Below are 25,526 nucleotides of genomic sequence, written 5' to 3'. Positions count from 1 at the left end.
CATCCAGGGATGGAACTATCTGTTTTATAAAGCATGCTGGGGTTCAGATTAGATCTGATATGAACAGACAGGCTGTAGACAAGAACAACAGGAGGTGTGTTTGCGATTTGATACGTTAAATTTCACTTACTGAGATAAAAGACTACAGATCCACATGACCTAAAATAAGCATCTATAAACATGTGTATGTTACGAAAAGAAACATTGCTGTAATTGCGTTGCTTGTCTTGACATCTTTAAATCAGTTTGTCATTGACCGCCACACAGCGTGAGCTCCTTTCTGTTCAAAGTCAGTTTACAACAGCTGTTTTGTTGTTGTTGTTTACTAATCTCTCCTCGCATCTTTAAAATAACTATTACACCCACAAAACAGATGTCAGTTGTATTTCCTCCTGTGTTTCCTTCATGGGAATTAAGAGGATTAGAGGTACTACATTTGCCGCTAATAAAAGTAAATGAGATAGGCGGCAGGAAATAGAGAGAGAGAACGACAAGAGGGGTGAAACGCATCCGAACTGTCAACATGTAAAATGCAATTTGCACTTGAAAATGGTGGTGTTGAATTTGTGCCTTTGATAATTTTGACGTGCAGGTCTGCAAAAGGAGTGATCAGAGACACTGCTGTCTTTCTGATTTCTTTTTTACGCTCCTCATCTTTCCCTCCGACTGCTCAAGATGGGTAATTATCTTTCAAAAATAAGACTCGGGGTTGGGATGCTTTTGTCCTGGTTTGCATCGCTGTGTGCGTGAAGATTTCAGTGTGCAATCAGTAATAAAAGTGCTTCTGAAAGATGTCCAAAACTTATGAGGAATTAAAGCTGGGCTTTATTAACAGTGAAGAATATTAACATGCAAAAAAGCATACCTATGGAACCGTCAGACTGTGAACAGACAATCAATCAATTCGATTTACTAAAAGCATAACTACCTAAGCAAATTCTTGCCAAATGTCAGCAAGATATCAATACATATTCAACAGCAAACAATGGCTCTTAATCAGTATAAACGTGCACACAAACACGCCTGAATGCATGCAAATGTCAGCACAATGTAGGAACAGGCCTAATTGCACGATGCTCTGATAAATCATGTTTTCATCTCCTGTTTGGACAATCCAGCACTCCTTTGATGGATAGGTTACACGTGTCCTTCTCTTCCTCTAATGCCATTCCTCCATCTCTCTCCCTCCTCTCACTATTGTTCCTCCCTTGTTACAGTGCCAGTGGGATTCGGAGGATTAGACGTGAGAACGCCTGTTCTCCTCATCCCCCTCTCTGCCTTGTTCTCTATCCTCTCATCTTCCCTGAACAAAAGCAGATTTAAGCCATTAAAGGTGTGATAATCTTGAGAAGATGGGATGAGGTAGAAATGGATGAGAGAAGCACGCACGCACGCACACACGCACGCACGCACACACAGAGAGAGAGAGAGAGAGAGAGAGAGAGATTCCAGCTGTGTGGAGGTTCTGAAATCACACATGAGGCACCTGATTAACTCTTTAGAATTCAAACTACAGTGAAGGTCAACCGATCACCAGGCCCACACAGAAACTTGCATCTAAATAATCTATGAATATTGAATGGAGATTACATTCAGTTAAATGAATTAGTAATGAATATGACAAGAAATGCAAGTGCAATTCAGAAAACAATTAAGTTATTTATATAATTGAAGTTCAATGTTCATTATGTTAAGCATATCAAATAAATACTATTTAATAAATAAATATTAAGTAAATAATACAAAAATATAAAAAATTCTGTTATATATATATATATATTTATACAACAGTTCATTCTGGTTCTCAAATCTGATTGGTTGAGAACTGTGAGATATTGTACTGGTATCGCTACAGGAACGCCCTTTCACAATTTTGTATCACTCTGCTTGTTCTAGCCGGGTCTATGTTTTTTTTTTATTATTCACTGAGCTAATCGTAGAGTACGTTAGTTAATTTAAGAAGAAACGTCTAGCTTCGCGGTCTCTCTCTCTCTCATTTGGATGCATGTCTTACCGCATTGTTTCTCTCTTATAACCTCATTATTTCTCACTAATAACAAGGGCTGCACGATATATCTTATATATATCTTAAAACCTTTATATCATTGTTTACACTAAGACACTGTTTACACTAAGAATGTGTGTGATTTCTTCAGTACATCTCAATATGTAGTGTGCGCACCAAATAGACTACAAGTCTTTAAGTGTGCACTGTAACAAGAACAGTAACACAATTCTGACAGTAATTGGCAAATACATAAAAAGGGAGGTATAGCAACCCAACAGCTTTACACATGCTGCAGGTTACAGTTGGATAGACATGCATCTGTGTGTATAGAATAAATAAAAGCTATGGCAAATGTGCACTCACGAGTGCATACTTCAATAGAAGTGGTGTGGGAAACTGTAATTGGCAACAGTGCATTCATGAGTGCTTTTCTAAAAGAGCAGTGATACAGCTGGCATATGAGAAATACAACTCTAATATCACTGTTTAAGCAGAACATTTAAGCAGAATATTTCCTCAGGGCATCTCATGGCTGGGGCAGATTTTCTCTGTCTCACTTCTGCAATTTCTCATTCATTAGCCCGGCCAAACAAACACTAAAAAGCAAAAATGCAAATGGCAAAGACACATGCACGAGCACACACATTACCTCACAAAAGGCTAATTTAATTCGAAAATAGGAGTTAATGAACACCAACCTAATTGCCTTTTGTCTTCATTAGATGAATGGAAAATTAACTGCGTGTTAAGGGTAAAAACGGCTGTTTTCCTGAATCTAGCAAATGATTGCATTTAGAGCTGGGATTTTAAAGCAGAGGAAAATAAAGAGATAAAGAGAAATGCTTTGTTCCAAAGCCCAGTGAGATGTCTACCTAGACAGCATTTAAGGTAATAATTAGGTACATTTCTGAGGCAAGGTCAGAATCAGAATCAGAAAGAGCTTTATTGCCAAGTATCTTTGCACATACAAGGAATTTGTTATAGTGTCACAAGCTTCCAGTACACGGAGACAACAACAACACACAGATAATAAAAATGAGATGTGAATAAAATACACATGCATAAATATAAACCACAAAAAATAATAAATTGTATGTACAGGTGTGCTATAGATGGAATAGGAAAAGAATAAATTAAAATAAGTTGTAGGGATGTACTAGGGTTTAGGGTGATTAATAAGTATAAGGTTATTGCACATACTGTACACTTTAATTGCACAATGGGAGAACATTAACTGTTCATGAGGTAGATTGCCTGGGGAAAGAAACTGTTCTTGTGCCTGGCTGTCCTGGTATTCAGTGCTCTGTAACGCCGACCAGATGGCAAAAGTTAAAAAAGGAGATGGCTTGGATGTGATGGATCCAGAGTGATTTTCTGAGCCCTTTTTCTCACTCTGGATGTATACAGTCCTTGGAGGGTAGGTAGGGGGGCACCAATAATCCTTTCAGCAGTCTGAACCTATCTCTGTAGTCTTCTGATGTCTGATTTTGTAGCTGAACCAAACCAGACAGTTATTGAAGTGCACAGAACAGACTCGATGACGGCTGAGTAGAACTGTTTCAGCAGCTCCTGTGGCAGGTTGAATTTCCTCAGTTGGCGAAGGAAGTACAACCTCTGCTGGGCCTTTTTAACAATGGAGTCAATGTGAGTGTCCCACTTCAGGTCCTGAGAGATAGTGGTGCCCAGGAACCTGAATGACTCCACTGTCGTTACAGTGCTATCCATGATGGTGAGTGGGGGGAGTGCAGGGGGGTTCCTCCTGAAGTCCACGATCATCTCCACAGTTTTGAGGGTGTTCAGCTCCAAGTTGTTAAGACTGCACCAGACAGCCAGCTCTTTAACCTCCTGTCTGTAAGCAGACTCGTCTCCATCCTTGATGAGACCGATGACTGTAGTGTCATCTGCATACTTCAGGAGCTTGACAGAGGGGTCTTTAGAGGTGCAGTCATTGGTGTAGAGGGAGAAGAGCAGTGGGGAGAGGACGCAACCCTGAGGGGTGCCAGTGCTGGTGGTGCGGTTGTTGGATGTGAATTTACCAATTCTCACTAGCTGTTGCCTATCTGTCAGAAAGCTGGTGATCCATTGACAGATAGAGCTAGGGACAGAGAGCTGGGTTAGTTTGGTCTGGAGGAGTGTTGGGATGATGGTGTTGAAAGCAGAGCTAAAGTCCACAAACAGGATCCTCACATAAGTCCCTGTTTTGTCCAGATGTTGCAGGATGAAGTGCAGTCCCATATTGACTGCATCATCCACGGACCTGTTTGCTTGGTAAGCAAACTGCAGGGGGTCTAGTAAGGGTCCATTAATGTCCTTCAGATAAGCCAACACCGACCTCTCAAATGTCTTCATGACCACAGGTGTTAGGGCCACAGGTCTGTAGTCATTAAGTCCTGCTATCTTGGGTTTATTTGGGACGGGGATGATGGTGGAGCGTTTGAAGCAGGCAGGGACTTTGCACAGCTCTAGTGATCTGTTGAAGATCTGTGAGAAGATGGGGGCCAGTTGGTCAGCGCAGGTTTTCAGACAGGCTGGTGTCACACCGTCTGGGCCTGGTGCTTTTCTTCTCTTGTTCTTCCTGAAGACCTGGCGCACATCCTCCTCACTGATCTGAAACGTAGGAGTGGGGGAGAGGGGGGTTGCAGGAGGTGTTGATGGTTGTGTGGAGAGATGTTCAGAGCGGGTGTGGGGTGTTAGACTGGGAGTTTCAAATCTACAGTAAAACCCATTCAGGTCTTCAGCAAGTTGTTGATTGGCCTCAGTGCTGGGGGATGGTGTCTTGTAGTTGGTGATGTCCTTCAGGCCTTTCCACACTGAATCAGGCTCATTCGCAGAAAACTGGTGTTCTAGTTTTTTAGCGTAGTTCCTCTTGGCCACTCTAATCTCCTTATTCAGTGTGTTTCTGGCCTGATTGTACAAGACTCTGTCCCCCCTTTTGTAGGCGTCCTCTTTGGCCTGACGAAGATGATGAAGTTTTGCTGTAAACCATGGCTTATCATTGTTGAATGTTAAATGAGTCCTGGTAGGGATGCACATGTCTTCACAGAAACTGATATATGATGTTACAGATTCTGTGAGCTCGTCCAGATCGTTGGTGGCTGCTTCAAAAACACTCCAATCAGTGCAGTCGAAACAGGCTTGCAATGCCTGCTCTGTTTCGTTTGTCCACCTCTTTTCAGACTTTACTACAGGTTTAGCAGATTTAAGTTTATGCCTGTAGGTCGGTATAAGATGAACCAGGCAGTGGTCAGAGAGTCCTACAGCTGCTCTGGGGACCGAGTGATATGCATCCTTTATTGTGGAGTAACAATGGTCCAGTATATTACTGTCTCTGGTGGGACATGTAACATGCTGTCTGTATTTTGGCAGTTCACGGGAAAGATTTGCTTTATTAAAGTCCCAGAGAATGATTAAAACAGTGTCCGGGTGTTGTTGTTCTGTCTCTGTGATGTGATCAGCGAGTTTCTGTAAAGCTGAGCTCACGTGTGCTTGCGGAGGAATGTAAATACTCACGAGAATGAATGAGTGAAACTCCCGCGGCGAATAGAACGGCTTACAGTTAATGAAAAGCGCTTCTAGATCGGAACAGCACATCTTCTTTAACGCTGTAACATCTGTACACCACCTTTCACTGATGTAAAAACATGTCCCGCCGCCGCGTGATTTCCCTGTTGATTCTGCGTTGCGATCCGCTCTGAACAGCTGAAAGCCCGGGAGACTCAATGCGCTGTCCGGAATGGCGTCATTCAGGCAGGTTTCCGTGAAACACAGAGCAGCAGAGTGTGAAAAATCCTTATTTGTCCGGGAGAGCAGAAGTTCGTCCGTTTTGTTGGGTAGAGAGCGGAGATTCGTCAGATGGATGCTCGGCAACGGCGTTCTGAATCCGCGCTGTCTGAGCTTCATGAGCGCGCCGGCTCGCTTCCCCCGTCTGCGCATCCTGAAGCGCTTGATCAGCGCAGCAGCTCCGCCGACTACAACATTCAGCTAAACGTCCGAATAAACGAAATCCGGTAGAAGATTGTGTGGTGTGTTCTGCCGAATGTTCAGCAGCTCATCTGGTAAAACTGATTGTGTTTGAGAAACAAAAAACAGGAAAACTAACAAAAACACTGAGGCTGCCGTCTGCGGCGCCATCGCCATATTAAGACAACAGACTGATGTCTCTTGAAGGATACATGTTGGTCAACATCTAAGGAAAAATCAAGTACACTTTGCAGAACATGCCAGAATGCATTGTTAATGGTGGACAAGAGGACATAAATGTTGATTATAATATTATATCATATACTGTACTGTAATCCTAATAGCAAAATGCTCATGTCGATTGAGTTGAGTCCTGTTCGCTTCATTTGGGGTTGCTGTCTAAGTGAAATAAAGAGAGAATAAGAGAGAGAGGCCTTATTCTCAGCAAATGCAAGAAATCAAATGGATTTATTACTTTCTGAAGACCAACACAGTGGAATGTCAAGCTCTTTAATAATAACCAGATGTTTCCCACGAGGGGATAAGTCACTTGTCACTTTGTGAACATGCAGTTCCTAGTGTGTCTTAACCAAGAAATTATTCTGTACTCAATACTGAATGTTTCTCAGCTTCAATAATCAACTGCCCTTTCAGATTAAAATACATGAGGAATTTGATTAAAATCATTTGCAAAATTGATAAATCAACAGAAAAAAAAATCAAGAAACTGATTAATGAATAAAAACACATCAATGATCAACATCAAACAGACAAAATAATTCATAACTTGATGAATTACTAAAAATTAGTGCTGTCAAACGATTAATCATGATTAATCACATCCAAAAAAAAAAATTTTTGTTTGCATAATATATCTGTGTTCTGTGTTTATGTATTATGTATATATAAATACACACACATACAGTATATATTTTGAAAATATTTACATGTATTTACATGTCTATATTTATATTCATATAAATTATATTATAAATAAATATATTTAATATATAAAAATAAATTTTTTCTAAAATATATACATGTATGTGTGTGCATTTATGTATACATAACAAATATACACAGTACACATACATATTCACATATTATGTAAACAAAAACTTATTTTGGATGCGATAAATCGTGATTAATCGTTTGACAGCACTACTAAAAATAGAATAATTACATTAATAAAATAGTAAAATAGTATTAAGTTTACAACTACAGAAATGATTGTTATTGTTTTAGTAATTGCTATTTTATTTTTATATTTAAATACAATTTTTAAATTTTAATCTGTGTGATTGATTTATCAATTTCAAAGTTAATTGTTGATTGCTTAATTCATTTAATAGTAACTAAGTGACAGACATGTTCATTGCTATTACTCACTGCTATTGGTCTTGTTCTAAGATGATTTTACAAATCAAGTTACAGAAAACTCATCGCACAGTGTACTATGTAGGAAATTGGGATTTGGCACAAGAAAGCTGCAACAGAGACATAAAACCTGTGAAAACCACCTGTGACTCCACTGGTAGTAGTCTGAGTGTTATGGACACGCTACAGATTTGCCTTAAAGGTTCCATACATGATGTAGGATGAGAAGATGTTAATAAAGCCTAGCAGCTGAGCGGTCCCGACGGGGATCATTCTGCACCTTGATCAGAGAGGCAGAGCTGCTTAATTTATACCTTAGAGGGCGGCGATCACAGCACGCGCTGCCCTAATGATCCCAACCTGCCTTGGGGAGCACGACTAAGCCCCAGGGCGATGACGAGGGGTTGGCGATGGGATTAAGGGTCCACTGAAGGGTAGGGTATCTGCCCCACGGCCAAGCGCCGAGGGGTAAACCACCCACCAGACGCCCTGAGAATAATTTCACTGAAGTGGAACGTCACAGTGTTCTCGAATCAATAGAAAGGGAGGAAGTAGTAGTCAGGGTGGGGACTACGTGCGAGCCACTGAGACACGGATCCTCTGAAAGCCTCCTATCCAGAATGTCATGGTCTGGATTTGGAGAAGAGCTTGAGGATGATATGCCAGTCAGGCTGAAGGAAGCTTTCATTATGTCATAAAAATGTCTCAAGGATTTTTACTACGCTTACCACCTAACAGCCTTATCAGAGCTTAAACTCAACAGGCACACTCCAACGCTGGTCATACCGCAACAACCATCCACATCCACAAAGATCCACACCCTCTTTTCTCCCTCTCTCTGGCACAAATCTATGGCACAAACAGCCTCGTTCAGCATTCAACATGTGTCTCCTCGCACAACCCATCCACTCAGTCAGCCACTCTGTTGCCATGGCAACCTCCGTGGCATTACGGTGGGACGTGCGCCAGACAGAGCGCCCGATCTGCATAGCCCACCACAGATCAATCTCTTCTGTTACTGGAGAATAATGAGAAAAAGAGTGAGTGAGAGAGAGAGAAAGAAAGAGAGAGGGGATAATTAAACAAGGGCCATGATTAGTACCTTCCCAACCGCTTCAGCAAATCAAATCAGGGTTTCATTTGCCTAAACAAATCTGAACGATTTTCCCTACACCCTGCGCTTCAAAACCATTTTGACTTCTTTTAGCGCCTGCTATCCGCAATCTTGCACATAATTCCTAACTGTTTAACCGTATCTGTCCTTTGGATGATCTACGTGGGTGATATCAGAGACTTGGAAAGCATGGCGGACATGTGGAGGTCTGTTTAATCATCTCTTCCTCACCCCATTGCAGGAAGAGAGATATCTTGTTTTAAGCAGTTCTGGGAGGGGTTGGTCTGCATGCTGCTCTGCGATAAGGGAGTGTAAAATTCAATTAACTGGGGGAAAAAACCCTGCATTCATCCCCTCTTGGTCCTTTACTTCTTCTATCCCTTTTTGTCTATGCGTTTTGATTGCACATCAAATTCCATTTGATTGCACACCAAATAAAGTAATAACAGTAGGGGTGTCCCCGGCTAAGGATTTTCATAGTCGAATCAGAATTTTCGAATCTTGCCAATATTCGACTGATAGTCGAATCATATGTTTTGGGGGCGGGGCAAAATACATTACCAAGAGTCAAGTCAGACATTCGACAGTCATAATTACGTTAACACACATGGAAAATGTGTAATGGATGCCTCGCAGATGCAAACGGGGTAAATAATGTTTTATGTTTTGATTAAAAGATAGTAAACATGAAACGTCAGCAAAACCCTAAGAATTCACAATTTTTTTTAAAAATAGTGCTCTCATTATAACGTTATGTATATGACAGTAGTTATTAATGTTCTGCATTTCTGTTTTGAGATGCGTGCGCTGAAGATGACCAGTAGAATGAAGCAGCTGGTTTTTAATCAATGGAATTTAACTCATCATTTATCTCATATAGAACACGCTTCGTTATTTATACAACATAACGTTAATATTACGACTTATAGGTTATCTGCACAAAATACCCCGAATGCATAAACGTGTCTGCGCGGCTCTGAATGAACTCCTTTTGTGGACACGTTCTTCACGAAACAACGTGCAGAAACACAGCAACTAAACTCAAAAAAATTCACAGCGTTTTATTATAATAGTGTTCTCATTATAATTATGTACATGACAGTCCCAGTCATAATTATTAATATTCTGCATTGTTGTCTGTCCTGTTCGCGCTGCGCGCTGAAGAAATAATCACCATAGTACTACAATGAATCGCTTTACTGCGGCGCAACTCAACCAATTGCATCTTATATGAGATAAATAATATATACACAATATATATAAACTGGCTGAAATGTTTTGAAATCACTTGTACCCTACCTGATCGAAAAAAATCCTGTCTTTCACTCTGCCTGTGTCAATTTGAGTCTTGTTAAAGTTCTAAATCTCTGCCGCCAAGATGCTCCTCTGTCGGTCACGGATTATGGAAAGTGAAACTTTAATCTACAAGGGTGCTTGGATTTATTCACGCCCGTTAAAATATTTATTTGAAGCTTCTTTCTTTTCAGATTCTTATTTACAGCATGATTTTAATAGGCTGTATATTAACATATTGGGAGAAAACCAGTAGTTCTATGTGAAATCAGACATTTGAGCACCCCCATAGCCAAAATGGTACGATCATAACACCCTGCGAATATTCACCCCTAAATAAAAGTGATGCCACCCTTGTGTGAAAGAGAAAGAGCTCTGACAAGGTTGTTGCACCCACCATGTATCACCCAATGAAGCTCTTACATCTACATCCTCTGTTATACAATGCACCTCTCCAACCCAGTCTATGCTTTCTCTATTCAGGCCACCAGACTAATGGTGCTTTTCCACTGTGTGGCACGACTCGGCACGACACTGCCTTGCTCGCTTCGCTTTTCCACTGCGTCTTATGGCACGGCTCGGCTCACTTGCTTTTCCACTGCTGTTAGTACCGCTTCAAAGTGGGTTGGATTATAGACTAGTTGCGCCGCCTCTACTGCCGTGAAATCTTTGTAAAATTTTTATTCCAGGTCGCCCCATCCAGCTCTCACTGGATCCACTTCTCGGCTACAAACGAGAGGAACGACTGCACCTCATCTACTGAACAAGATTCAGCCATTCCTTTTTTCTCAAGCAAGTCATTTAAGTTGTGTGAATGACACTGCAGTGTCTGCTGCTGCTAGTGGGTTTGATGTCTCGTGTCGCAAATCCAATGACGCCGGTAGTGATGATTCTCTCTGACCAATCAGTGATCTGCAGTGTTAACACGTCACATTTTAGTATCGGTACAGCTCGCTTGTAACCTCAACCGAGGTGATAGTATTTAAGCGAGCCGTACAGAGTCGTACCATGCAGTGGAAAAGCGGTATAACATTTGAGCGCAGTGGCACCCAGTTCTACAGTTTGGTCATTTACAAAAAAAATTCATGTTTTGTCTCTTGGAATGCACATTTGATAGTACCTTGAGTTGATAGTAGCATGGCAAAAAGAAACCATTTGGTTTCTATGGTATTTGTTATATAAAACAATGGCCTAAAACAGATACAAATGCATATAAATACAAATGCAAGAAAATTTCAACAGCTTAATAACAAAAAATATTGTAACATATTGTTACTTCTTTAACACATTTAATGCATGTAAAAATTAATAATATAATAAAATTCAATATGAATCCCACATTTTTGCCACAATGGTTACAGTTAGTGCTACTATAGCAAATCCATGGTAAGTGCTGGTGATTTGTGTATTGAAAAGCCTTCTAACTAGCTTAAAGCTGCAGTCCATAAGTTTTGCCTTTTTGTCGCCACCTCTGTTTGAAAACCTGGAATTGCAGCTGTGTTATCTAGCTTGCGTGGGTTGTGAGTCGGCACGGCTCCAGTGCGGATGAATCTAATGTTCTGAAGAGTATGTGTGGCAGTCAAGTCACCGCACCGGTGTGGATATTTACTGTACTTTGCAATCACATATTCTAGCCTACGTCTTGGAATATGACCCAAATAAGAATTTTCACTATATATTGCCATCTGAACAAGTAAGTAACAAGTCTGCCACGTTTGTTCTGACCAACTGAGGAAAAAAGCATTACCATAAATCTCGCTACAAATGGTGAATGAATCTAAAGATCGGTTAGCTCATATCACATCAAACTGTTTAAGTGATTAATCAACAACATCAGCATTGGTGACTATGAGTATAGTGTGTATTAGCATGTAGATTTCAATTTCTGCACAGTGAATAGGGTAAACATTTTTTTACTAATAGGTAACACCATACTTCCTGAATTGATTAATTACATTAAGAATGGAAAGTTTTCTGAAATGTTATGTTTAAATAAATTATTACATTTAAATAAAATTATTAAATATGCACTAATTTGTATACATTTCCAGAACAGAAATCTGAACACTGGATAAAGCCAGGTTCAATAGAAGAAAAAATCTCTTATATATGTATTGTAATCTGCAGAAGCCATAGAAAACGCGAAATAAAATAAACGCCTATTTGGCAAGTTTTCTTTCCACTAAAAAACAAAACACGCTATGGAAAGCGTTCTTCTTACAAATATCACAAAATCTCAAAATTGACCAGTACATGAAAAAACAATGTTTTTGTCTATATAGTTTTTTTAAAAACCTAAATAGCTTCTAGCTAACAATAACAACACCACTCCATCCTCGGTTTATTAACAGTACATGCTAGAGTCTGACCGATATGGGTTTTTTGGGGCCAATACCGATACTTGGGAGTAAAAAAAGGCCGATATCGATATATCGGCCGATATTCTTTGTGTATATTATAGTACAGTACCAGTCAAAAGTTTGGACACTTTCCCATTCGTATGTCCAAACATTTGACTGGTAATATAAAAACTCATTCTTCTTCTATATATAGAATACAGTATATACATAAACAGATTATATATACATAAACATTTTTTGCAATGATCACTCAAATGTGGTGATCAAACACTTATAATGACATGACAAAGATACGTAATGGAGGCAGGGCATTTAACAATTTAATAAACTTTATGATCCAAAATGAGTCTGACATCAGTGCACTGAACAGTACAGTTGAAGTTTATTCAACTTTAATTCAATTCCATTCAACTTTATTCCGTTGAAGTTTATTTCACTTTGGAACATTAATTCACGGATTTGCGCTACTGTCTTCACACACAGACGGAACTTACTAGAGAAGTGTGAAATAATTTACCTCTGTAAATAAATATAAATTCACGTCTCGCGCACTTTAATGCCCTTTGAATGCAACATGTATGTTTCCTTGGAACTGGAATCATGGCGGAATATCATGTGAAGTCCACTTCGCGGGGCACTTACGGTCGAATAAGACAATGCTTGAATGCTGCTGCCTGAACAAGAGACCTCCTTACTGAAGTGAAAGTGTTGGCTGGTGTCACTAACTTGCCACCAAATTCGGGGGATCCCTTCAGCTCGAGGAGCCCTCTTGAACGCCACCCTCCACGCGTCGGTAGCCCCCCGGGATTGCTAGATCGGTCGGCGCCGGACCGCAAATTTAACCGCCCGTAACTCCCGAACCCTGGGGGCTATCCACGCGGGGGTGGTCTCATTCGAAAGAGGGCCTCGAGACGTACACTCGATTCATGTTCAAGAGGGTTCCTCGAGCTGAAGGGATCCCCCGAATTTGGTGTGGATCCACCGTGCTGTTACGGAGATATGGCCATTCAAAGTTTCAATTGTTTTCCATAGACTTAAGCTTTAAAGCGTTTCATCCAGGTCGCCAGAAGCAAACAATGGAGTGCGCTCTGCTGGACAAATTAATTACACCATTTCAAGCATTTTATCTGCGTTATATGCTCTGTAAAAAAATTAATTCATATCGACGGCATATTCGCCAATACCGATATATCGGCAACAGGCTTATATTGGCCGATAATATCGACTAAACGATATATCGGTCGGGCTCTAGTACATGCACCTTTCCTTAGACTTTAATCTCTTCACTCCCTTCTCTGAGTCATTTTCCTCCACTGACCAGTCTGAGCATCTTCCCCCACTAACTGATCCAGTCACCACCCCTTCCTCAAGAAGTATTCTCCATGTCCATCTCCTTCTTATCCACATCTGTACTGTCCTCTCTATCTCTCACTCTCTCCCGGTTGGAGCGTGAGGATCCAGCGGAGGGCCTATCAGTGTATCCTGCATTACAGTGTTACACGCCAAGTCATTGTGAGGTTTGTATGGAGTAAAGGAGAGTAATCAGAGATTAGCCAGCCACCCACAGCTCAGTCTGCCCTCTGTCAGTGGGCTGATTAGGGCCCTCTCTCTCTTTGCACTCCAGCACCACCTGCTTCCATTACTTTTGGCTGTTTGTCATGAAGAATAATCTGAGGGAAAGAGAGATCAAGCTCCAATGGTCAAACACTACTTTAAAGAAAAGTTAATCCAAAATGATTAGCAGTTACTCAACCTCACATGGTTCCAAACCCATAACACAAAAAGAGAGTTTGCAGAATGTCAAAGCTGATCCCAACCAGCAAAAATGAAATAAGCTAGCACATCTGCTACAAAGAGTGAATCTGACTCCCAACAGAAAAGATCACCACATTTTACATGCATATACAGATGGCTTTCTAAAAAGACCCTGCCATATGCTTCACTTGTTTTAAAAATAGACTGAACTGTCACTAATCTCACTCTCGTGAAGATGTAATCGAGCTGTTTTACACATGCTTGAAAACAGGCATTTTCTGTCAATGAACACAGCGCCATTAAAAGTGCAATTACTGTGCTGTGTGTTTTTTTTTTTATTGTCTGAAATGCAACTTTGAGAATAAATATACCAGAGAGTGCATAGTACTGTTAATATTCAAAATATATTAGCCATGATTGAATTCAAACACTATTATTCTTAAATCTTCTCCTACACATTGATAGTTTCCATAGCCTCCTCTTTTGTTTGAGAAACATCGCAAACTCTCCTTCACAAACACACACAAATCTTCAACCGGCAAGGTGCGTACAAACTCACTTTACAGAGACGTGCTGTACGAGTCTGGTGAAGAGAGAACGGCTTTGATTTACAGGAAGTGCTGAGAGATGCAGCTAGTGCTCTGAAAGCAGCACAACAGCCCTGGAGAGATGGATGAGGGTTGCGAGAAAGAGAGAGAGATGACAGAGGACACTCTGTGTATGTTCGGCCCTGAGGAGTTTAATGGGATGAGATTTGATCGAGCTCCGTATGACATGTTTGCGATTTGTGAGATGCCAAAACTCTTGTATATTTTACCAAACGAACAGTAGCAGAAGAGGAGCGGTGCGTGTGTTCAGTCAATGTTCCTGAACGGTCTTTTTGGAATTAATCTTTCTCTCTAATGAAACGCAGAGGCCCCGTATGTGAGGTGCAGATGATGTATGCCTCTAAAACACGGATAAATCAAGAGTTCTGACAGTCCAACTTTTAGAACAATGACACGAGGCATCAATTAGAGTTGAAAGAGAAGAACGCAAGTTGCTCTCAGATGTGCTGATTAAATATTGCTTTTCCTTCTCCCTTCTTTGGTTCTGTCACATCAGTACGAAAGAGAAGTAAAATTGAGTGCGCTATGGTGTACTTCACTGCTTTGATGGGGGTTTTAAATAAAATCCTGCATTTGTACGCACTGCGCGGGTCCGATTCATCTTGATAAATCCATTTAAGAAATCAGGAGGTGTGAATAAAAGAGCTTTGCATTTATGTACTTTTGCAACAATACTTGTGTTTGATAGCAAAGTAATGGGACTTTTTGGGATGCTAGATATTAAATGGGCGCAGTATGAGTCCTGGTAGTGAGTGGATGATTAAAAGACATACATTTCTTAATGTATGTACTGTTTAGTAACTGCCTTGAGACTATATATCACAATCTATTTTGGAAGTGCTGCAACAGCTCGCAGGCTCTCTGAACAAGTGTGAGCGTATTGTATTGGGCGGTGATGAATGCCTTAAATCCAGAACAGACTGGGATAAGTTTGTATATTATCTCCATTTTCATCCATACACTTTATTTCTCTCCTCCCCGTAGGCTCTCAGGCCTGAGAGATGGGATGAGGCAGAAATAAGAGCAAGCGAGAGAGAGAATATATCACTAAACCTCCAGCCTGAAGCAAATTTTCTCCACATCAGCAGTGTGGTTCTCCAGAACAGCCTGACTGAGAGCATAAGCCATTTGATGCTACAAAAAGGATTTCATAAAAGACATTACCTAAAATAAAATCATTTGAGACATTTATTTTGTGTGTGCGTACTGAAAGATTCATAATGGGAGGTATAATTGGATTTTAAGGGTGTACTATAACTTACCATCTTTTTACTAAAGCCGTTTATAAGTGTTTGACTGTCCGAATTATTACACTACATTTTTCACCATCTGCTTTTTATTTTATATTAAACAACATAAATTAATAAATAAATGGTGGAATTTGGTAGTTATATAATTGCAGCAGTAGATGGAAACAAGTGATTGAATTTATGGGTGCTTTCACACTGGCAGTTAAGTACGAAATGGCAAGGTCCGCATGAAAAATTGGTAATGTGAAAGTGAGCGTACCTGTAAAAGGTGGACTTGAGTTTGGTTGCACTGGAACTGTGGCGTGATTTGCATGAATGTGAAAGCAACTCGGACTCTGGTGTGCAATTGTTCAAGAAGTAATGTAACCTGCGCATGCATTTAAGCAAATGACCGAAATGAGTTTTTCGGTCTGGTTATTGTGAGAGTACCTGGAGATATGCACCATTTTAGACTTTATATGGTCTTAAATTTGATACAACTAAATTTAAGGCTTTCTGAGGACCCGTGGAAACTCTGTATTAAGATAAAAACACATGTTCAGTAGAATCAAATGAATGTGAAACCAGACCAATACTACAGGGGGCACCGGGAACTATCACACCCAGATTCGGACCCTATGAGTTACTGACTCATTCATTCAACAGAACATTGCTCAAATATTTTGGATCATTCAAAGATGCAAATTCCTTCAAGAACAAAATGGGTGCAAGTCAACAAAATGGCACATAGCAGTTCGTTATTTTAATTTATTTATTTTTTGTCTGCTTATGCAATATTGCTGAAATATTACGCAATTTGACAGTTGTTACACGTGATTAAAATGCATTAAACATATCCTGTATTCATGGTATACTATATGTGCTTTGTGTCATATCTACATTACCACTACAGATGTGCATTATTTATCAGTAATTCAAAGGTCGATCGTCATTGTTTCCTAATTAACAGATTGTGTCCAGAATTATGGATAAAATCAATCTTGTCTATCAAACGTAGTCATAAAACCTTTAGCAGTGGCACATACCCTTCTTAATGCAAACCTGCTATTGGTTTCATTTATCAAGTGCAGAATGACCTTTCCCAGCCAGCTATAAAATCAATTTCAGGCTCTAATTCACAAATATGTTACATGATCATTGTTGGTTGGAATATTAATCAGCAGGCAGAGCATGGACCTAATAGTTCAGTAAAAAGCAGAGTTTTCTTAAAGCATCTAAGGCAGCAGGGCAACAAAAGTATTGGTTATATTCTTACATAAAGGAGAGTGGGGTAAGATGTACCACCTCCCTGCTGTCAAAACCATACATTTAGAAAGACCCCTTCTTATAAAGCTACCTGCAATTGAGAGATGCACATCACATAATTAACCTTTTTAAAAATTATGATTGTGATGCACTTCCAATACGAGTCAGATGTTTCGGGGTAATCTGCGCCAGTTGCTTAAAGTTATTCAAGTCATCCCCATATTCTCTAAAGTACATTCTACTAACATAACATGGTCAAATATAACACTGATAATTCTTTTTTCAATAGATGGCAAACATCTGTGGCACATCTTTCCCTACTCTTCCCTACTTGCAAGTACATTAAAGGTATACTTGAACCGAGTAGTCAAGGCAAGAGTTACCTGTAAAAGCTACAACTGGGTAGGGTTGAGCCGATAGACGATGCCATCGTCCATCGCCGATGGCTGATAAACATCACGATGTTGAGCCTGCATTGCGATTCCCCCCCCCTCCAATCCCAATTACTATTCTCGGCTCAATTACATCCCAATACCGAGTTCCGAAAGAAAATGACATGCAATATGGAACCCCTAAAGGGAATAAATACTGGAGGAAAATATATATTTCAGTATTTTCTCTCGCAGTTATATCATTGGGCAATTATACTGTATATAAATTGCGGGCATCAGGGGGCCGCTATTATGCCTGGCATTGAAACTGCTTTTGAATGTGCGATCACTTTTTAGTTTCATTTTCGAGATTTGCAATCGCACACACTCCATTTATACTATAGAGCAGCAGTACTTACCACACATTTGACAAGATAGATGTTTGTCAGTGGTGCTTAGGATCTGCAAATCATTCGCCATCGTCCTCAGTCATCTCCCCTTACTCTGTTTATGTGGTAAGTGAAATTTAATGTACTGTAATGTAACAGTCAACCGTTAGCAATCGTTATTTGTTTTCCATTTGTTTTTCCGTGCCTTTCTAAATACGGATTCACGCTTCGGGCACACCCCATAATGTAAGACAATGTAAGAATCCATGAGTGTGTGTTCTGACTTCGGCATTTACACCTCTGATTCCAAGAGAGTAATAGACGGCCAAAGGCGTAAGTCTAGGGACCTGAATCTCCATAATTACTTGATTTGAGAAAGTCGGACTCTTAAAGCGGCTGTCCGCCTTTGTAAAAGGAATCTCCCAAAAGCCTTGCAGGAAAATTCAATCTCAAGTCTCATCGCACCGACCTGCGCCTGACAGTTCCGACTGGCTTACACTCAGACACACAAATTCCACACACATCCACGTTCTTCCCACTGCTCTAATGGCTACACACACCAGCCTGACCAGCTCATTTTTTGTGGTTAATTACGGTGTCTCCTGTTGCAGATGTGTCTGATTTTAATTCACTTTGCTGCTCTGCTGGAGTGTGAAACACTAAAGCCCTGGAGATCAATTACTGAGGGGTATTTACACTGCGCAGTGGCAGAGGGGCCCGGGACGGGGCTGACATACTCCAGCATGTGTTCAGTCGCTCAGCCACTGGTCTTTTCCCACTGCACTCATTTCACTGTCAATCAGCTAACAGTCACAAACATACTGCAAAGAGACATAATATCTAATTCAGATTTATATCCACTTGATATGAAAGGCAACCAACTCAATAACATACAGATATTAAGGTTGCCTATACTATATACTGTAAATAAATGAGGTTATGAACACAATGTCTCCTAACTGACAAAACTCTACAGAGACAGACAAACTCTGTGTAAATAACATGCCTTAAAGTCAACATTAAGTCAAAATGGACCCCGTTTACTTACTTAAATACTCTTTCTTATTGTGAATAATTCATCAGTGTACTGTATATTATAATAAAGAAATACATGTTTTTGTAAACTATTAAATAATAAATATAACTTACTCTGCCTCTGAAATGACTTTCGGCTGAGGTCACCAAGGCTTTGTGGAAAAGTATACTAACAAACAGCCAAATTTAGCTTTAGAGTCATTGTTTTAGGCCACTTTAAAGGTCACAAAGCCTTTGTAAATTAGTGATGATTACCTTAATAAAGGGTACAGCAATAAAAGCAAATAATGATTGAGACAGAAGAGTTACCACTGGGATATGAGGAGATGCTCTAGTGAGTGAACCTGACCTTAACCTATGCGTCTTGGTCAAAAAAAAAAAAAAAAGGTTCAAAGGGGGTACCATTGAAATTAAAAATGCACCGATTCAGCTAAAAAAAAAAAATCAATATATAGCCACTATTAAAATTATATATTACGTGATCAAAACAAATTTAAAATAAAACATTTAAACTAAAATAAATAATTTTAAAAGCTAAAAGTGAATTTAGGCATCACAACATCGCAATGTACAGTATTAAAACAATTTATAAAGATTTACCTGTGTTATTAAATTTGTTTTATATAGTGTTTTAGAATAAGGTGATGCAAATGTAATCAAAATGTAAAAAAGAAGGCACAATTGAATATGCCGTATATTTAAATATATAAGTAAATAAACAAATAGTCAGAGACACCACATTTAAAGTCAGCGTGAAATTAAAAATGACCCTGTTTATTTTCTTAATTCATGTTCCTGGTATTATTGTCCACATTACTCTAAAAATAAAGCAAATAACATTAGAAAGAAAGAAAGAAAGAAATCTCCTACCAAATATTGTCTGATAACTGATATATGTACAATATACTACTCATCCAGTTTAAACGTGCACTTTTCACAATCCAATCAGTTCTCAATGAATAAAATCAAACCCTAGATTTTTTATTTTTTTTTATTAAATATCAGGAAACATTAAAATAGCTTGCAAATGCCATTTCGCGATCACTGTAAGTTTGAATTCATAAACAAATAAAAGGTCATACCCAGTGGCGTAACTTTGCTTTGAAAAGTGGTGGGGACACCGTGCAACTCGTTTTGCTAGTTTAGTTTTTTTGCTTTTCAAAAATCGATGTACCAGGGGCGGCGCCAGAGAATTTTGAACGCAGGTGCTGAGGGGTGCTAGATCATTGACAGAGGGAGCTGGGCAATTCAGGGCTCCAGACTCATTCTTCCCACTGCTCGCTCTTTTGCGATTAACTTTCTCAGTTGGCTGCACGAGCACTTTTTTTTTTTTGTGCTACACTCTTAAAAATAAAGGTGCTTCACGATGCCATAGAAGAACCTTTTTGTCTGAATGGTTCCATCCATAGCATAAGGTATGGAAGCCCGTTTCCGCCACTGAATAAAAATAAAAAGTAATTGCGAATTTTTCTCACACAATTCTGACTTTTTTTCACAGAATTGTGAGATATAAACTCGCAATTCTGACTTTTTTCTCGCAATTGCGAGTTTATATCTCGCAATTCTTACTTTTTTTTTCGCAATTCTGACTTTTTTTCTCAGAATTGTGAGATTAACTCGCAATTGTGAGTTTATAAGTCCAATTTTGAGGGGGGAAAAAGACTGATATGTTCTCAGAATTGAGAGTTCATATCTCACAATTCTGACAAAAAAAAAGTCATAATTGCGTGATATAAACTCCCAATTGCGAGAAAAAAACTCTGAATTGTGTTTATATCATGCAATTCTGACTTTATTTCTCAGAATTGCCAGTTTATATCCCTCAATTATGACTTTTAACTCGAAATTTAACTCGAAAAAACCTTCTCTGGTTTAAGAAGCGGTCTTTTACTTGACTTAAGCATGAAAACCATCAATATTCGCATCAATTTTGCTGAGCGCACCTTCGGCAATTAATAGTAAATATAACCAAAACAGGTCATTATATTTTTTATATGAAAAATAAAATAAATATAAGGAAAACTCGCCCACTTGATTTTGTAATATTCTTTAATTTTGTAGTCCGTATGAAAAGGTGCATTTCTATTAAAGGCATGTCCATTCGTGCCATTCGTGCACGTCCATTCCACGGCATTCGGCAACCTCATCTTTGCACCCGAAACTGACTCAAAAAGCACTAGTTTATTAATAAATAATTAAAATGTCTTCTTTCCCCCGTTCAGAATCACTTTGCCGGTGCTTTGAGGCAATTGCTTTATGCGCGAGCTTGAGCGCGGAATAGGCTCTAGCCTAATAGGTCTGCCTATATTGAAGTATGGCGCTTATAAATGATATATTTAATAATTAATATATTATTATATTAATCAATTTAATATAACGTGTGACTAGTTGACTAGAAAAATCTTTAGTAGAGGGCAGGCCTATACTTAGCACAAGGAAGCTCTCCGTTTTTAAAATAAAATGCTATAGCCTAATGACATTACGAAAAGTGCGACAGCTGCAAATCACATCGTTATTGCACTGCACGAGTTATGCATGCATAAGGAGTTAATTTTTTTATCACCCTAATTAGATTGTGAAGAATGATTTGTTTATCTTTTTTTCCCTTTAATACATAGCCTACCTTCCACAATATATTTTTCAATTACTTTCAAAAAGTGGTAGGGACAATATCGACCCTGGCAAAAAGTGGTGGGGACATGTCCCACCCGTCCCACCCGCAAATTACGCCTATGGTCCTACCACACAAACACTATCTCCTACATGACAGGACTCTCCAGAGACAGACAAGCTCATCACCCATCTCAGTGCAAATAAAGTGCTACATTTAGGCTGGGAGGCACCAAGAGGACAAAGTGTGTGCAACACGAGACACTTTAGAGTTTTATTTAAAAAGCAGATGGCACAGCCGAAGTGAAGATGAATGGGACTGAAGCCTGGTGTGAGATGAGAACTAATTAGCCTGGCCAACAGAGGGGCTTGCTGAACTGCAGAGGCCTGCTTGAACATACACAAGCCAGGGGCTTCATTAGTCAGCCTACCCTGGAATAAAACACAGGGACAAGGGCAACAGTGCCCTGCCCCGTAGCCAGACTCCTACATGCTTTCCAATGCCTCAGAGAAACACGGGATGGGAGGGTGCCACACTCGATATCCCAGAATGCCCTGTGTCCTTCATTACTTTTTGCTGAGAGACATACGAGGGGAGTTAATGTGAGCTGCAGCAGTCTTTCTTATGATGGATTGTGCATACGCACACATCTTTCTCTCTGTCTATTCACTCTCTCTTTTCTGCGCACAATCTAATTTGAGATAAGTCGTAAGAGAACACTAGTGGGAGCGAGAGCAGACTTTATCAGTGCTCTGGGTGGGTGTGGGAGGAGATCTTGGAGTAATTGTATTCCTGTATGGTTGCAGGGACTTCTATTAAAACCAATAACTGCTAATGGGGTTACAGCTTAATTTTTTAAGTGCCTCGATAACGATTATGAAGACAGCCACATCTGTTTGTTTTATGTTGCTGATGCATATTAGAATGATCACTACTGTACGTAACTCTGGCAAACGAAGATCTTTAGAAGTCTGAGAGGTAGAACAGGCATAAAGGTTCTTTATTACATCTGTGGTTCCATGGAGAACCTTTAACATCCATGAAAACTTTCCATTGCACAAAAAGTTCTTTAGATTATTAAAATGTTCTTCACATTAAGAAAATAAATGGTTATTTTAAAAACCCAATGAAATGGTTCTTTTATGGCATTGCTGTGAAAACCCCCTTTTGGAACCTTTATTTTTAAGAGTACACTCTTAAAAATAAACGTGCTTCACGATGCCATAGAATAACCTTTTTGTCTAAATGGTTCCATAAAGAACCTTTAACATCTGAAGAACCTTTTTTTGACAAAAGGTTCTTCATGGCGAAATAAGGTTCTTCAGATTACAAAAAGGTAAGAAAGAGATGGTTCTTTATAGAACCTTTGACTAAATGGTTCTTTGTGGAACCAAAAATGGTTCTTCTATGGCATCGCTTGAACAACCTTTTGAAGCACCTTTATTTTTAAGAGTGTATAGGTACATGAAAATGTGTACAGATGGAAGTTTGCTACAAGATCTTGCTCCAGACAGCTTTTCTGATTCCCACTACACATCAGCTGATGAACGCTGATCCCATTCATTACAGAAAAACTGTATTGTTACATTAATGCTTGTCATGAGGGACGGCTCAACAGAGCGCAACATGTTGCAATTTTGTGACTTTTTGAGAGAGCAGGGGGGAAAAAAAGCTAAAAACGGCTATGTAAACAGACAATAGTGGGAAAGCTTTTTCAGGAAAAAATGTTCCCACTATTTCTGGGCATTCAGTTTGGCTGGAAATGTGGCATTCTCGGCTCACAGCGAGTTTCTGGATGACACATTAACACCTGGCGGAAACGGCAGCTAAAGCGAGCGCATGACATTGATTATAACCCTGCTGACTCTGACACTCACATCAACTGTCCAATCACTACCAGATATGAGCTGTGTGCTGTAAGCAGCACGCTTGACTGAAATAAGACAACACAATGTACATGCAAGCAGACAGAGAATACTGATTCATGCAATAAAAAAAGGAGACAAGAGGAAATTAGACAGTCATGTGGAAACTGTTAGAATAATTTTTCCAACCGACAAGGTGGAGGTGATGGTGCCGCAGCATCCAGTGGCCATTATATTCCATGCATTTACATAAAAAAAGCCATTCCAAGTCAAAAAATTGGCTCCACACTGATCAGAATTTCAGGTCTTGAACCATGAACTGTTAATCAGTGGCCAGAAATCTATGAGCTAAACCATATCTAGACCATGAAAATAACCTATAAGAATCAGAAGTTATTTACACTGTAAGCAGCTGATGTAAAACATCACTAAGATAATGATAAACATCACTTTTATGTCATAAACATTTTCACTGACGCACCATTTCACCTTGATGCACTACGTTTGTTTATGGGAAGCTTACAAAGTAACAGGCAGTTAAATCCTTGTTTGGCTCTTAAGGCAGTGGAGACACACTAACACACAGTATCTGTTAGCCGAGCACCAACACTGGAAATGGAAAAGGAAAATCTGCGGTCAGAAGCTGTCTGAAGCTTTTACTGGCACCGTATCACATTATAACTCGTGTTCATGACCAGCAGCTTAAGAAGCGGTTCCCTTTTGATAGGAGAGGCCTTGAGGGACTGTTATGAGCCATTTAAATAAGTTATTGGCTTGATCTGGACCTACTGACCATTAGTGTGTATACGAAAGCGAAAAAAATCAATAAAAAGAGACACATGATTGAGACAGGGCAGCACAGACATTAACCCAGACAGAAAAGACATTCAGGACATAAGGCTGGTAAGATCATGGTTAGTGAGCAATAATGATGCAGTTAAAAGCGAAGAGAAAAAAAAGGAAAGCAAATAGTGGAGAGAAATGCTGTTTCTCTCTCTTTTTTATATCTTGATTTTACCGTGGTTGCAGTCTTTCAGAACAGGTCTTTGTGGACTCGGACTGAGCACTTGTGTTGGTTCATCTGTAGAAATCAGGACATGGGACAAGACAAAGTGAGAGCCACTCTCACACACAAACACACCTTTGGTCTCCATACATTAGATTTTTACTTCCTTGTGTAAGGAAAGCCATGCCACGCTTTAAAAAATGTTCAGATTTCTTGAAGCATTTAACAGGTCCTTCTGATTTGACCGGTTCATTTGTTGGGCTCTCCTGATTTCTATTGAAGGTGGTCAGCTGCATTATACTCCATTAGTTCCTGTAATGCCTAAAAAAGTGTGCTGATAGTGGGGGGCTGATTCTGTACTGATTTCTATAGAAAAAGGTTTTTAACAGGAGTTACAGACTGTGAATTGTGCACTTACAGAACAACAGACTATATATAATGGTTTAATCCTAAAGAATTTGCTGGACTAAAGATACAAGATATAGAGCATAATTTTGTTCAATCGTTTTCAACATTGATAATAATAATAATTTATTACTTCAGCACCAAATGGGAATATTAAAATGATTTCTGAAGGATCATGTAACGTAACAACTGAAAATAATTCATGTTAAATGGTCAGGTTGATATTGTATATGCCACCTATTATCTGTCTGTAGCCATCTGCAGTCAACAAACCTGAGCCTCTCAGCTGGGTAGGACACATAACATGAAGAGCACGGAAGACACACTCTAGCTTATCTCACCCCTCACTGCGCTGGAGAAAAAGACTCTCAACCGCTGGGTGCTTTAGGGTGTTACTATAAGGGAAATACACAGTTATCCCTTCCAATCTCTGTCGGGATACTGGTCACCATTAAAAGAGTGTATTCTGTGATGATGGCCAACTGACTGTACATTATTGTGCTTATAACACAGCTACAAACAAACAAACAAACAGACATAAAACTAGTACAGATATGAAAGAAATAAGCTGTTTGGAACAACAGTCAATTAGAAGGTAATACCTGAATGAAGAAAAAGAAAGAAAGAAAGAGAAAAGACTCAACAGATGATGAAGGATGCGAATGGAGGAGTGTGAGGAGACTCACCTCGGGGTCGGGGTGCTCTTTTCCTGCGGTCTCTGAAAGCGGCTCCAGACTGCAGTGCCTCCAGCAGACAATCCATCACACCGGTCTCATCGTTCTCTACAGGAATGAGGAAGAAAGAAGAGAAATACATTAGGATGTGGAGGGTCATTCCATAGCATCACTTAAGGGTCTCTGCAGGAATGCTGGGG

The 25,526-nt window shown here is 39.6% G+C and overlaps 1 protein-coding gene across 1 annotated transcript in view; it reads right to left on the bottom strand.

Moving 5' to 3' along the window:
* Window positions 1-25,526, bottom strand: part of LOC107556337 (protein diaphanous homolog 3-like) — a 215,796-nt gene that overhangs the window by 41,385 nt on the left and 148,885 nt on the right. Inside the window, exons 19-20 of the mRNA XM_016239434.1 lie at window positions 25,339-25,434; window positions 24,260-24,322 (exon numbers count right to left, since the gene is read on the bottom strand). Coding sequence (XP_016094920.1) covers window positions 24,260-24,322; window positions 25,339-25,434 — 159 coding nt within the window. The remainder of the gene's footprint in view (window positions 1-24,259; window positions 24,323-25,338; window positions 25,435-25,526) is intronic.

This window comes from Sinocyclocheilus grahami, unplaced genomic scaffold (assembly GCF_001515645.1).
Source record: "Sinocyclocheilus grahami isolate Dianchi unplaced genomic scaffold, SAMN03320097.WGS_v1.1 scaffold20.1, whole genome shotgun sequence".
NCBI classification, from domain to species: domain Eukaryota; kingdom Metazoa; phylum Chordata; class Actinopteri; order Cypriniformes; family Cyprinidae; genus Sinocyclocheilus; species Sinocyclocheilus grahami.
The sequence above is the reverse complement of the archived record's forward strand: the minus strand, read 5'-3'. Positions and strand labels throughout refer to the sequence as shown.